Source organism: Ptychodera flava (assembly GCF_041260155.1).
Source record: "Ptychodera flava strain L36383 chromosome 3 unlocalized genomic scaffold, AS_Pfla_20210202 Scaffold_25__1_contigs__length_14229661_pilon, whole genome shotgun sequence".
Lineage (NCBI taxonomy): Eukaryota > Metazoa > Hemichordata > Enteropneusta > Ptychoderidae > Ptychodera > Ptychodera flava.
This window is the reverse complement of record NW_027248279.1, coordinates 12,361,031-12,373,608: the sequence shown is the minus strand read 5'-3', so window position 1 is coordinate 12,373,608 and position 12,578 is coordinate 12,361,031. Positions and strand designations below refer to the sequence as shown.

The following is a 12,578-nucleotide window of genomic DNA, read 5'->3' as shown; positions in this document are numbered from 1 at the left end:
AATAGACCCGACCAACCTTGTCTGTCGGATAGTGTTGATATTGCTGTAGAGTATCATGGGTACTTTACCTGTGGTACCAAATCTTGCTACGATAATTCGTAACAACGGAATTGTCGTCAATATCCGAAGGGCGACCATGTTAATTCTTTTTTCTTCCTCCGGTCTCTGAAAATGATGTGTTCAATGAAATTAAGAATATTGACCCCAATAAATCCGTCGGGCAATATATGATTCACCCTAGGCTTGTAAACCATGCAGCACATATTATTTCTTATCCACTGACACGTGTAATAAATTGTTCTTTAAGTCAAAGCGTTTTTCCTAACGACTTAAAGTCGCCAAAGTCATACCAGTGTATAAAAAGGGCTCTGTTAAGAATGTTTGAAATTATCGGCTTATCTCTGTTTTACCAGTCTTCAGTAAAATAGTTGAATCTGCTGTTGAAAGCCAACTCATCACTTACCTGGAGAAGTATGATTTTCTTCTCAAGACGCAATTTGGTTTTCGCAGAAAACATAGTACAAAACTCGCTTTGTCCGATTTGATCTCTGATATGATGGAAAAACTTGACGATGGTTTCACAACTATTGTGATTTTTATTGACATTGGAAAGGCTTTTGATACAATTAACCATTACATTATGTTACAAACATTAGACTATTATAGTATAGGGGGTTGCCTTTACACTGGTTTAAAAGCTATCTTTCAGAACGAAAGCAAGCCATCAATATAAGCAATGTCTTTTCGTCCTATAGGTCAATTGAATGAGGGGTTCCAGGGGTCTATTCTTGGCCCCATTTTACTTCAGTTATATGTAAACGATTTTGTGAATTCAACTGATACATTCCATTTTCATCGATTTGCTGACGATACAAATATGTTCAACTTTATTACAAACACAAGTGTCATCAACCTTGACCAGATTAATGTTGACTTTCAGAAGGTTTGTGATTGGTGCAGTGCAAACAAGCTCACAGATAATGAAGAAAGAAAACACAACTTTTATGTTATAAAAATATCCCAGAGGCAGGTAAATACAGAGGGCAGCTTGAGTATTGCTGGAAATTTGGTAGCGAATGTATCGTCGACAAATTATCTGGGGATTTTAGAAGAGCACTCGACTTGGGAGGCTCACATTAATAAGGTTAGGATCCAGTGCCTCATAGTTATTCAACACGTCGTAAAACTGGTGAAACCGTCTATATTACTTTAAGCCAACACCATTTGACAATTTCCTGCAACTATGCTATGGAATAAACTTCCAGATTCTATAAAACGGTTAAGTGAAAGAAAGCATTTCAGACGTCGTTTAAAAGACTGGCTACATGCATGTTGATACTACTTTTCCCCAAAAGTCGTTGGGTTTTTTGGTCGCGTTATCTTGTTGTTTTCTGATCTGTGTCATATCATTTGGTTTCCGTAAGACATAATCAGTATGCTTGATTTCCTCATTGACAACATATTTGTTGAATTTGGAGGACATATTTTCCAACAGTGTATAGGAATTCCTATGGGCACTAACTGTGCTCCCTTACTTGCCGACTTATTTTTTTCTCATACGAGGCAGAATTTATCCAGAACCTTATCAAGCAGAAAAAGGTCTCTGTAGCTCTAACTTTCAACCTTACATTTAGATACATAGACGATGTTATTTCATTGAATAACTCCGAATTCAGTAAATATATCGCTATGATTTATCCTCCAGAATTAGAGATTAAAGAATCTACAGAAACGGCCACTTCTGCTTCATATCTGGACATTTTACTTGAAGTTGACTCTAATGGTCACCTTTCTACTAGGCTATATGACAAATGAGATGATTTCAACCTTAGTATAATCAATTTTCCATAACTCATCAGTAATATTCCACTCTCACCAGCTTGTGGGCTATACATTTCCCAGCTTATTCGATATGCAAGAGCATGCAGTTCATATGGTGATTTTGTAGAGAGACATGGCCATCTCTCTTACGAACTGTTAAATCAAGGTTACACCAGGGAGAGACTTGTCTCTACATTCAAACGCTTTTTGGCAGGTATCGCAAGCTGGTAGATAAATACAATATCTCTCTTCGAAAAATGATCACTGATGGCATCGGTGACATGGGGCCTTAGTTAGTGACCACTACCTATCTGACTTACAGATTGATATATGGCGGGTGCCGCATGTGGGGCAGGATGCACTTACTATTTTCGAAACACCTGACATCACTTCTTGGTCTTTTGGCCAGAGGTCCATATATCTTTCTTTCATGAATTTGACTTTATTTGTGTACCGTCTATTTACTGTCTGTTCTGTGCTGTTTTGTGTCTATGTTGACAACTATTGTCTTAAAAATTCTGACATAGTGTTATTGGATTATGGATTTATGATTGCGATTATTTTTATATTTCTAGCGAAATAAACTGAACTGAAGTGATAAAGTAAATGCACTAGTTAAGATGTTATCTTATTAAAAATAAAAGGTTAACTTATGCTGAAAGTTTGATGAGCATGATCTTTTGATCGTCCGCTTTTTGCATATTTTGAATCATTTTTATTATAACGTAGCTTACCAATGTTTGAAGATTGATAAGAGTGATCCTACATAATTCTCATATTTAATGACTTTGAGCGATTCGTCATTATTACCACTTATTGCAATATATTGGTTTAGACACCGTTGGTACATTTGCCATTTAATATATTCAGATTTCTTAAACTACAATAAAAAGAAAAGAGTCCACAAAGCTATTAATGACTAATTGAGGTTCATCCAACATATTAAAAGTCAATATCCTAAATTACATAACGAGAATAGAAAGTAAATTGTATTGCAAAATTAAAGCATAGTGTATTATCAAAATTAAAGTTAAATGGTTCGAGCCAGTTTCGTTTTACACAACTCAATTTCTCTCGTTATATTTCTACAATATAATGAAAGATTTGCTGTCTTTTTTGTTGTCTTAGGAGGAACGTTAAACTTGATGAAGGATATAGAATATGTTTCAATGACACAAGTATTCTCTTTTTTCTACCTTTTGAAGCTAACCGGTGAAAATTTTCTTATTTATTACAGGTCTGGACGAAAAACTGACCCAAAGGGGCACACTGATTCCTCCCATCAAAGCGACGATGGAAACCACTCAGCTTACAGGCCCGAAGCTTACTACCTTTCCAAAGCAGACTGCAAAAGCTATCGGATTCTGACATCAGATACTTGACATTGGCACAGTCAAAAATTCAGTCTTTACAAACTCAACTAGACACTGCCCTGAAAGAAAACTCGAAATTACAATCAGCTGTCACAATAAAGACGATTCTAGAAAAGAGTTAGCCGAAACTTTACACAAAAGTCACAATTAGAGGAGCAGTGTCAAAAGAACAGGCAGCGCTGTCGGGACGCTGAAAAGGAAGTAGAAACACTACTCAGTGAAATTCACAGTCTTAGAAAAAGCTAGTTTTAAAGAAAATACAAGCTGATAAGAGAATCGCAAAAAAAAAGGTAGAACAGGTATCTGACAAAACAAACTGGTATACCAAATTATACCAAAGTTTGAACTCCGTTAAGAAGTGATCATTTGAAAATTGAAACAGAAAGGAGAGTATAAGCACTAAGCATCAGTTTATGTAGAACTTGAATGACAATGTATTGCATTTAGTTTCCAATTTCTAATGCCTTCTATATACCTAGGAACATGATTCAAAGCACGCTGTAGTGAGTGTCGTGCGTGTTTACACTATATATTATATATATATTATATATATATATATATATATATATATATATATATATATATATATATATATATATATATATACTGCATAAAAACCCTATAATACTTACTGTATTAACATGGATTATTGCCTGTATTTTAGTTGAAGAGTGCATATACAGATGGATACAGTCGAGAATCCATTTTTTTGTATTCAGCAAGCCTGTATTCATTTGGATTCATGTGGCTTCACGTGTATTATTCTATAATACTGGCAACTCATTAATGTGAATTTATCTGAATTATTGGGTGTTCATACAGTGATATATATATATATATATATATATATATATATATAATATATATATATATATATATATATATATATATATATATATATATATATAGATATATATATATATATATATATATATATATATATATATATATGGCTAGACGTGGAACTTGTCGTGGTTACTCTACAGACTGTTTCATGCGCTTGGCAATCGTCAGGAGACGATATATATATATATATATATATATATATATATTATATATATATATATATATATATATATATATATATATATATATATATATATATATATATATATATATATATATATATATATATAAATAAAATGGTGACACAACATCACAAGATATTAGTGACATCGGCTACAATGAAAGAGTTATGCCGTCACCTTTGCTATTAATATATAGTCGCTGCAGGAATTTGGGAGACATCCTTGTTCACAAAATAAATCACAGAACGTCGAACACCAAACTTTATCTCATCAAAATGTTTCTTTAATATTACATGACACATGAATATCAATCAGTCTTTAATTATAGTATACAAAGCAAGACAAATTATTCTTAAAATGGACAAATAATATGAATTTTAAAGTAACACCATACAATGCCATAGAAAGAACAAACTCAGGAAGTTACACAACATCTAAAATAAGTTGGAGAAATCTAAACTTTTCAAGAGTAACTTTAGAATTTTGTTTAATTGTGACAAGAATGGTTCCTGATTGGTTGTTTTATTTGACTGTTATGCATCACAAATAATGTAGGGGTAATGACATGATCAGGTCAAAGTAAGTGAATTTGGTATGATTGACAGCAAAGGTTTTTCAATTCTATACCTGTGTGTCAAATTGCCCAGTTCTTTTATTTCTATGCTCCCTTGTGGTGGATGCCGCAAGCTATAATTGGTAATTAAATCTTGAAATCTGTGGAGAGAAAGGGGATATATTTCTTAAAATATTAACTAATTATGTGAGACTCAGTCAAACTTCAAAAAATGTATTCAATAAATATTACAAAATGTAGATATGGTGTAAACATAGCATGTTCATTATGCACAAGTATGTTAAAAGCAACTTTGATCAAATCTACTCCACTAAGTTTTGTTCATGGCCTAATTAGTAAAAGGCATGAAATGTGTAAATGAGCTAATGATAATATGAGACACTCATAAAATTCAAGCATGAATGTGCTTGAATGAATACAGCTGCTGAAGTTTAGAAGTCCTATCACATTAAGTTACAAATGATATCAGATTCACATTCGTCATATTCAAGAAGTACAGAATTTCATTATATGTTATTAATCAGTACTACATGGTCATCACACTTTTACTATGAATAAATCTAAGTATAACCAATGTACCCGAGAAGATTAATCAAATGTCTTTGATACACTTCCTTGTTAAAAAGTTTCATTATATATGCAAATTTTGTATTGATTAAATGCCATAGACTACTGCAAGCAACGCTCTATATGATCAACAAATGGCAAGGGACCCATTTAAATTGTTGCACTGAATATTGAAAATAGGCTCAATACAGAAATAAATTAACATGTAAATGACCTTGAATCAAGAATCTCACTGTCCGTGAATCGTTTGTGTGTTAAATGCTACAAACGAAAACGAAATCCTAGGAAAATGGAGAATGGAGGGCTACACAATTTACATTTGTGTACATGTAAAATCCAAATCGGGTTAAGTATAGAATAGTGAAGTTATTGCCATAGCGTGTTGTCTTTACTGTCTGGCCCGCCACCGTTACGCTAACTTACGATGAGAACACTCACTAGAGGAGTGTTAATGTAATATCGAAAGTAGTAATATAAACGAGGTCAACTGTGATAAATTTTGTTTTATTTAACTACGTAGAGAAGGGTAATCCCCTCTTATGCGTTTGCCTATTGTACATGCGTGGAAGAGGGAATTCCCCACTGAGTCAGATATAGGTCACTCAGCACTAGCTATGACTCACTGGGTAATCCCCCATATGCGTTTTCTATTGTGCATGCGTGGAAGAGGGAATTCCCCACTGAGTCAGATATAGGTCACTCAGCGCTAGCTATGACTCACTGGGTTATCCACTATCAGAACGTGACTGTCGGAACGGCATTCTATTATTGGATTGAAGGGAGATTACAGATGACTCACTGTCATATAATAAATATTTACGTCAGTGTTTGGAAAAGAGACCCTCTAGCAAATGAATGAATTATACACTTTGAATATATTTACATAACAGAGATCCTTAACTTGGTATGAATGCTTGAAACGTACAATGAACGTATATGCAAATTAAGTACAACGTATATGCAAATTAAGCACAACGTATATGCAAATTAAGCACAAAACCGTTGATAAATTTACGTTGTGTATAGCTTTATGCTACTCTGTATTTCTCAAGTTTGTCTGTATAAAATACTCTGTCCGTGTTGGCATTAAAGCTGTTAGAAGAAATTATCGTCGTTTTGAAGAGTTATTCATGCCATTTTGGTAGCAGAGCATGGTTGAAGATTTGGTCGATGCAGAGCCTGCGTTTGGTCTACAAGTGGAAGTATTCGTCGAAGAATTAGTGGGAAGGTCTACAGAAGTATCAGGACGAAGATGGCAGCAGCAGACACAGCAGAAGAGCATGAAGCAGAGGAAGAAGTGAATGAGGCGCAAGAAGAAGAAATACAGCAGTTGGAAGTTCTGAAGCAACAGAAGGCAAAAGCGAAGTCAACTTTTACCAGAAGTAGACACCAGTTGCTACAGTTGTTGGAAGAAGAACTACCTAGTCGCCAAGAAGTAAAATGTTTTCGAGAAAATCTTAATACAGCACAAGAAAAGGCTATGGAAGTTATGACTTTGCTGTCAAACGAATATTTCAAGAGAAAAGATAACAAAAATGGACAAAAAGTCGGTCAAGAAATGGACATACTTGAAAAACAGTTCGAAAATGCACAGGACAGAGTTCAGGACTATTTAGACGCTAGAAAAGATGAACCTTCGACAGTAGAAAGTAGCGTGTACAGAAAAAGTAAACACAAGAAAGATAAAGAGGACGTGGAATCTACCTTATCAGAAAAGATCAACAGGTTTCATCTAGCTGAGACAGAAGCTCGTGAATATGCTCAGTATGTTAGAGCGGAAGTGGAGAAAAGGGAAAAAGAAATTACATACAATAGAAATAAACTTGAAGCAGAATATATCCGTCGCATGAAAGAGTATGAAGAAGAACTGAAAAGGGAGCATGAACGAGTAACAGATGCTGAAAAAGAGGTACAATTAAAACATCAACAACTTGAAAGCCAAATAGACACTGAACTTCAACTAGTGAGTACAAATGAGCAAAAAAGGCATTCACCAACTGACACTAATGTTGACACTACTGTACCTACAGAAAGATCACAGGATCAATCCCCCACTCAGACAACTTCCACTGCTATTGGTCATGACCTTTGGAAACAGTTACAACGGGTGTCTATTCCTGTCTTTTCTGGTGATAAACGGACATATGAAAATTGGAAAGCTGCTTTTACTGCTTGTATTGACCAAGCTCCTGCAACTGCTGAATACAAGTTGCTACAGTTACGTCAGTGCTTGTCAGGGGAAGCACTAAAAGCGATAGAAAACCTCGGACATTCTGCGACAGCATATGAAGCTGCAAAATACAGGTTGAATCGAAAATACGGAGGTAAGCATCGTCAGATTGCTCTTCACATTGAAGAACTTGAAAACTTTAAACTTTAACCAGGGCATCCGAAAGATGTCGAGAAATTTGCTGATTTGTTAGACATAACAGTAATTAATTTGAAGGAAGCTGGTCGAGCTGATGAGTTTGGTCAGGGATCGCTCTATATCAAGCTGCAGAAGAAGATGACAAAACAATGTTATCGCAGTATCATCGTTGGTTATTTGAAAAAGAGAAGATAGAATCGGTAGAGGTACTAAGAGAGTGGATCAACAAAGAAGCAGAATTTCAGACAATTGCTTTTGAAACTGTTGAAGGTCTAAGTGACAAACCTGCAGGTGTTGTCGAATACAAAAAGACAAGGAATACTAACAAAACATTCTTTGGACATAATGAAAGTACATTCGGTTACAATAATAAACCTAGAGGTGGACCTAGATTGTGCAAGTTCTGCAACAATCATCATGGTGTGTGGAAGTGTGAGGAGTTCAAGAAAATGGATGCTGTTGAAAGGTGGGACTTTGCAAAAATGGCTAAACTATGTTATCGTTGCTTAGGAGACGATCACCAAGGAAAAATGTGTCGTCGAACAAGAATCTGTGGAATAAATGGCTGCAGAGACAACCATAACAGACTTTTTCACAAAAGTTCCAATCCAAGTCGACATATGAGTCCAAATAGGGAAGATGTTGCACCCTGTGGCACTTCTAACAAGGGTATGCTGAACACTTCTGTCCAACAAAAGGCTAATGCTGCATGTAATGATATAGCTACATCCCCCATGGAGGAGGAGCGTCTACGCAAATCAGGTCAGTTGCCTAATACAACAATGATGTCAAAGTCGACCCATCAAGCCAGTTTCACTGCACTTCGTACTGTTCCAGTTATCCTGAAGAATGGGAGTCGCAGAACCACAGTGAATGCACGTTTGGATGACGCTAGTACAAAGACTTATGTCAATGCTGACATTGCCGCTGAACTTTGTATTAAAGGTGAACCACAACGAGTGGATGTGAATGTCTTAAATGGACAAATTGAAACTTTTGAGACAATGCCAGTGGAAATCGGACTAGAAAGTGTAAATGGTAGAGTTGATATGAAAGTCACAGCCTTCACTACAGATAAAGTGACGGGCAACATGCAAGTAGTGGACTGGAGTAAGTATGCTGGAAGATGGTCACATCTAGATGGTATCAGCTTTCCAAAACTTGGTTCCAAACCAATTATTGATATTCTCATTGGTATGGACTATGCTGATCTTCACTATTCATACAGAGACATCAGAGGACGTCCTGGTGAACCAATAGCTAGACTGACTCCTCTTGGGTGGACATGTATTGGCAACACTGTTTGCAGTAATGTAGATAAGATGCAGCACCAGACAAATTTCGCTCATACGTATTTTGTGAAGCACTCGTCAGAACTCGCAGAGATCAACAACACCCTAAGGCAGTTTTGGGAGATTGAGGATATTCCAGATATATCAGAAATTCCAGTTCTGAGCAGAGATGACCAAATAGCGTTACACAAGGTCCAAAATTCACTCACGTTTGTAGATGGAAGATACCAGGTAGCTACTCCTTGGAGGGAAGACGTCCCTGAACTACCAAACAACTATGATATGGCCAAACAACGACTTTGGAATACAGAAAAGAAGTTGTTAAAGAACGAGGACATTGGCAAAGCGTACGTTGAAAATATCAGACAATATGTGAACAAAGGATATGTTCACAAGATACCAGAAGCTGAAGAGAACCAAAGCAAATGGTATCTCCCGCACTTCGCAGTAGTACGCCCTGATAGAACTACAACAAAAACTCGCATTGTGTTCGATGCTTCAGCCAAGTATGAAGACGTAGCTCTGAATGATGTTATACACCAAGGTCCTAAATTGCAGCGTGACCTATTTGATGTTCTTCTCCGTTTTAGGAAAAATCCTGTTGCCTTGGTTTCAGACATTTCTGAGATGTATTTAAAGATACAGATAGCACCGGAAGACAGGCCATACTTCAGATTTCTCTGGAGAGAGCTACAAACAGATAAACCACCAGATGTGTACGAGTTCAAGCGTGTGGTATTCGGAGCAAACTGTTCACCATTTCAAGCTCAGTTTGTCACATGCAAAAGCTAATGAAGATGAACTTCCTATGGCAGCAGAAACTGTGTTGAAATCAACATATATGGATGACGGCATGGACTCTGTGATGAATGACGAACAAGGCATCGAACTTTATAGACAATTATCTGAATTATGGAAGAGAGCTGGTATGCATGCTCATAAGTGGCTATCGAATTCGCCAATAGTATTGTCACAGATACCCACAGAAGATAGGGCTTGCAAGATGGACTTTGATGAAAGCAAACCGAAATTGAAGACACTTGGTGTATTGTGGTTGGCGAAAGAAGATGTCTTCACATTTCAACTGAATCCGCCTGAGAAGTTTGTATTCTCGAAACGCAACTTCCTAAAGAAGATTGCTACGCTGTTTGACCCACTTGGTATGCTGGCACCTTACATTATCCGAGCAAAAATCCTTCTCCAGGAAATGTGGGCCGCTGGATTGGACTGGGATGATACACCTGCTACAGATTTGGAGGTAAAAGGTTACAAGTGGTTTTCTGAACTTAATGACCTCGCCAATATCAAAATCCCAAGATGCCTACAACTACCTTCTGAGAAAGACAAATTGTTGACTTTGCATACATTTGTAGATGCATCTCAAGAGGCTTACTGTGCAGTGACCTATGCAAGATATGCTTACGATGATGGTTCGGTACACAGCCAAATTGTAGCTGCAAAAACAAGAGTAGCACCCTTAAAAGCTACAAGTATTCCTCGCCTTGAATTGATGGGAGCAATTTTGGGCTTGCGGCTGGCCACAGCCTCTTCAAGAGCTTTAGAGACCGAACTTAAGCAGTCAACCTTTTGGTCAGACAGTATGGATGTTCTTTGGTGGGTGAGAGGACGTAGTAGACATTTTAAGCCATTTGTCGCAAATCGTATTGGTGAAATACAGAATTCTACAAGTCCTGATCAGTGGCGGCATGTCCTGACAAAAGACAATCAAGCTGACATTGCAACAAGAGGTGTACAGGCATCGAACTTGATTGACAACAAAATGTGGTGGAATGGTCCAACTTTCTATGCAAAGAAGAAGTATACACCATCAAAGTATCAGAGAAATCGACCACAGAAACGAGAAGATGTATCCAACATACAAGCAAAGTACATCTACAGAATGATTGCATTCCAGAGAGTCAATCATACATGAACATAGCTGAGAAAGATGCTAATTGGCGACTCAATCCAATACACTTCTCCTGTTGGAAAAGACTTAAACGGATCACTGCATGGGTTTATCGGTTTCTGGAAAACTGTCAGCCAAATCAAACAAGCACAGGAGAACTGTTGCCTGAAGATCTGGAAAAGAATGATTGCATTCCAGAGAGTCAATCATACATGAACATAGCTGAGAAAGATGCTAATTGGCGACTCGATCCAATACACTTCTCCTGTTGGAAAAGACTTAAACGGATCACTGCATGGGTTTATCGTTTCTGGAAACTGTCAGCCAAATCAAAGAAGCACAGGAGAACTGTTGCCTGAAGAGCTGGAAAATGCAGAAATTAGAATAATAAGAAAGATGCAGATGCAAGCCTTTTCACAAGAATATTCATCACTGGCAAATGGCAAGAAACTACCCAAAAGCAGTAAGTTACTTGTACTTCAGCCTAGGCTTGATAGCGATGGTCTGATAAGATGTGATGGTCGATTGAAGTATGCAGATTGTCTACCATATCATACACGTTTCCCTATCATCTTGCCACGGAAGCATTGGGTAACTAGGCTTATTGTCAAGTTTTACCATGAAGAAGGAAAGCATGCAGCAGGCACAAATCAGACATTGTCAGAAATATCCACTCGATACTGGATAATTTCTGCCAGAGAAGAAATTCGAGAATGGGAGAAGAAATGCAATGAATGCGAACGAAGAAGGCGAAAGCAGCAGAACAAATAATGAACCCTCTACCAGAAATAAGACTGAAGAAATCACTACGAGCTTTTGCCTATACAGGAACGGATTTTGCAGGACCATTCATTACTCTTCAGGGAAGAGGAAAACGCAGAGAGAAACGATATCCATGTTTGTTTACATGTCTTGGAACAAGGGCAGTTCATTTGAAAATAGCCTTTGGACTTGACACTGACTCATTTCTTAATGCATTCTACCGGATGACGAACCGGAGAGGTCTTCCATGTGAAATGATGTCCGATAATGGTGGTAACTTTGTGGGAGCTGATAAGGAGCTGAGACAGTTGGTAAAACTGTTGGATCGAGACCGGATCAGAAAAGCAACTGCCAATCGAAGAATAAAGTGGAACTTTAATCCACCACTTGCACCACATTTTGGTGGTGTACATGAAACCATGATAAAAGCTGCTAAAAGAGCTATCTATGCATTTTGGGCAAAGCTGATGTTACAGATGAAGAACTGATGACTGCGTTTACAGGAGCTGAAGCGCTAATCAATTCTAGACCATTGACATATCAATCAGCAAATCCAGCTGACAACACACCCTATCACCGAATCATTTTCTGCATAGGCAGATCGGTGGACAATTTGCACCAGAGTCTGTGGATTCAACTGACTTTAATCCTAAGAAAAGATGGAGACGAATCCAAAATTGGTAAGACACTTTTGGCACCGTTGGATGAAAGAATGGTTACCAGGCTTAAATTCCAGAAGGAAGTGGATCCATCCACACAAGGATATCAAAATTGGAGATGTAGTTCTGGTAATCTCACCTGGAACCCCTCGTGGTAATTGGCCTATGGGTAGAGTGATTGCTGTCCAACCAGGAAAAGATGGACATGTACGCGTTGTGAAAGTC

At 37.3% G+C, this 12,578-nt stretch overlaps 3 protein-coding genes across 3 annotated transcripts; all 3 read left to right on the top strand.

Moving 5' to 3' along the window:
• Positions 1–7,880: 7,880 nt before the first annotated feature.
• Positions 7,881–9,815, top strand: LOC139125434 (uncharacterized). The gene has a single exon (XM_070691516.1). The coding sequence runs from the start codon at positions 7,881–7,883 to the stop codon at positions 9,813–9,815; it is 1,935 nt and encodes a 644-aa protein (XP_070547617.1).
• A 415-nt stretch (positions 9,816–10,230) lies between these two features.
• On the top strand, positions 10,231–10,956 carry LOC139125433 (uncharacterized). Its single transcript, XM_070691515.1, has one exon. The coding sequence runs from the start codon at positions 10,231–10,233 to the stop codon at positions 10,954–10,956; it is 726 nt and encodes a 241-aa protein (XP_070547616.1).
• A 710-nt stretch (positions 10,957–11,666) lies between these two features.
• LOC139125432 (uncharacterized) lies at positions 11,667–12,182 on the top strand. Its single transcript, XM_070691514.1, has one exon. It carries the CDS (start codon positions 11,667–11,669, stop codon positions 12,180–12,182), a length of 516 nt encoding a protein of 171 aa, XP_070547615.1.
• Positions 12,183–12,578: the final 396 nt, after the last annotated feature.

What these genes read in the sequence shown, in the direction of transcription:
- LOC139125434 (XM_070691516.1), top strand. Translation starts at nt 7,881, where the DNA reads ATGTTATCGCAGTATCATCGTTGGTTATTTGAAAAAGAGAAGATAGAA.
- LOC139125432 (XM_070691514.1), top strand. Translation starts at nt 11,667, where the DNA reads ATGCGAACGAAGAAGGCGAAAGCAGCAGAACAAATAATGAACCCTCTA.
- LOC139125433 (XM_070691515.1), top strand. Translation starts at nt 10,231, where the DNA reads ATGTGGGCCGCTGGATTGGACTGGGATGATACACCTGCTACAGATTTG.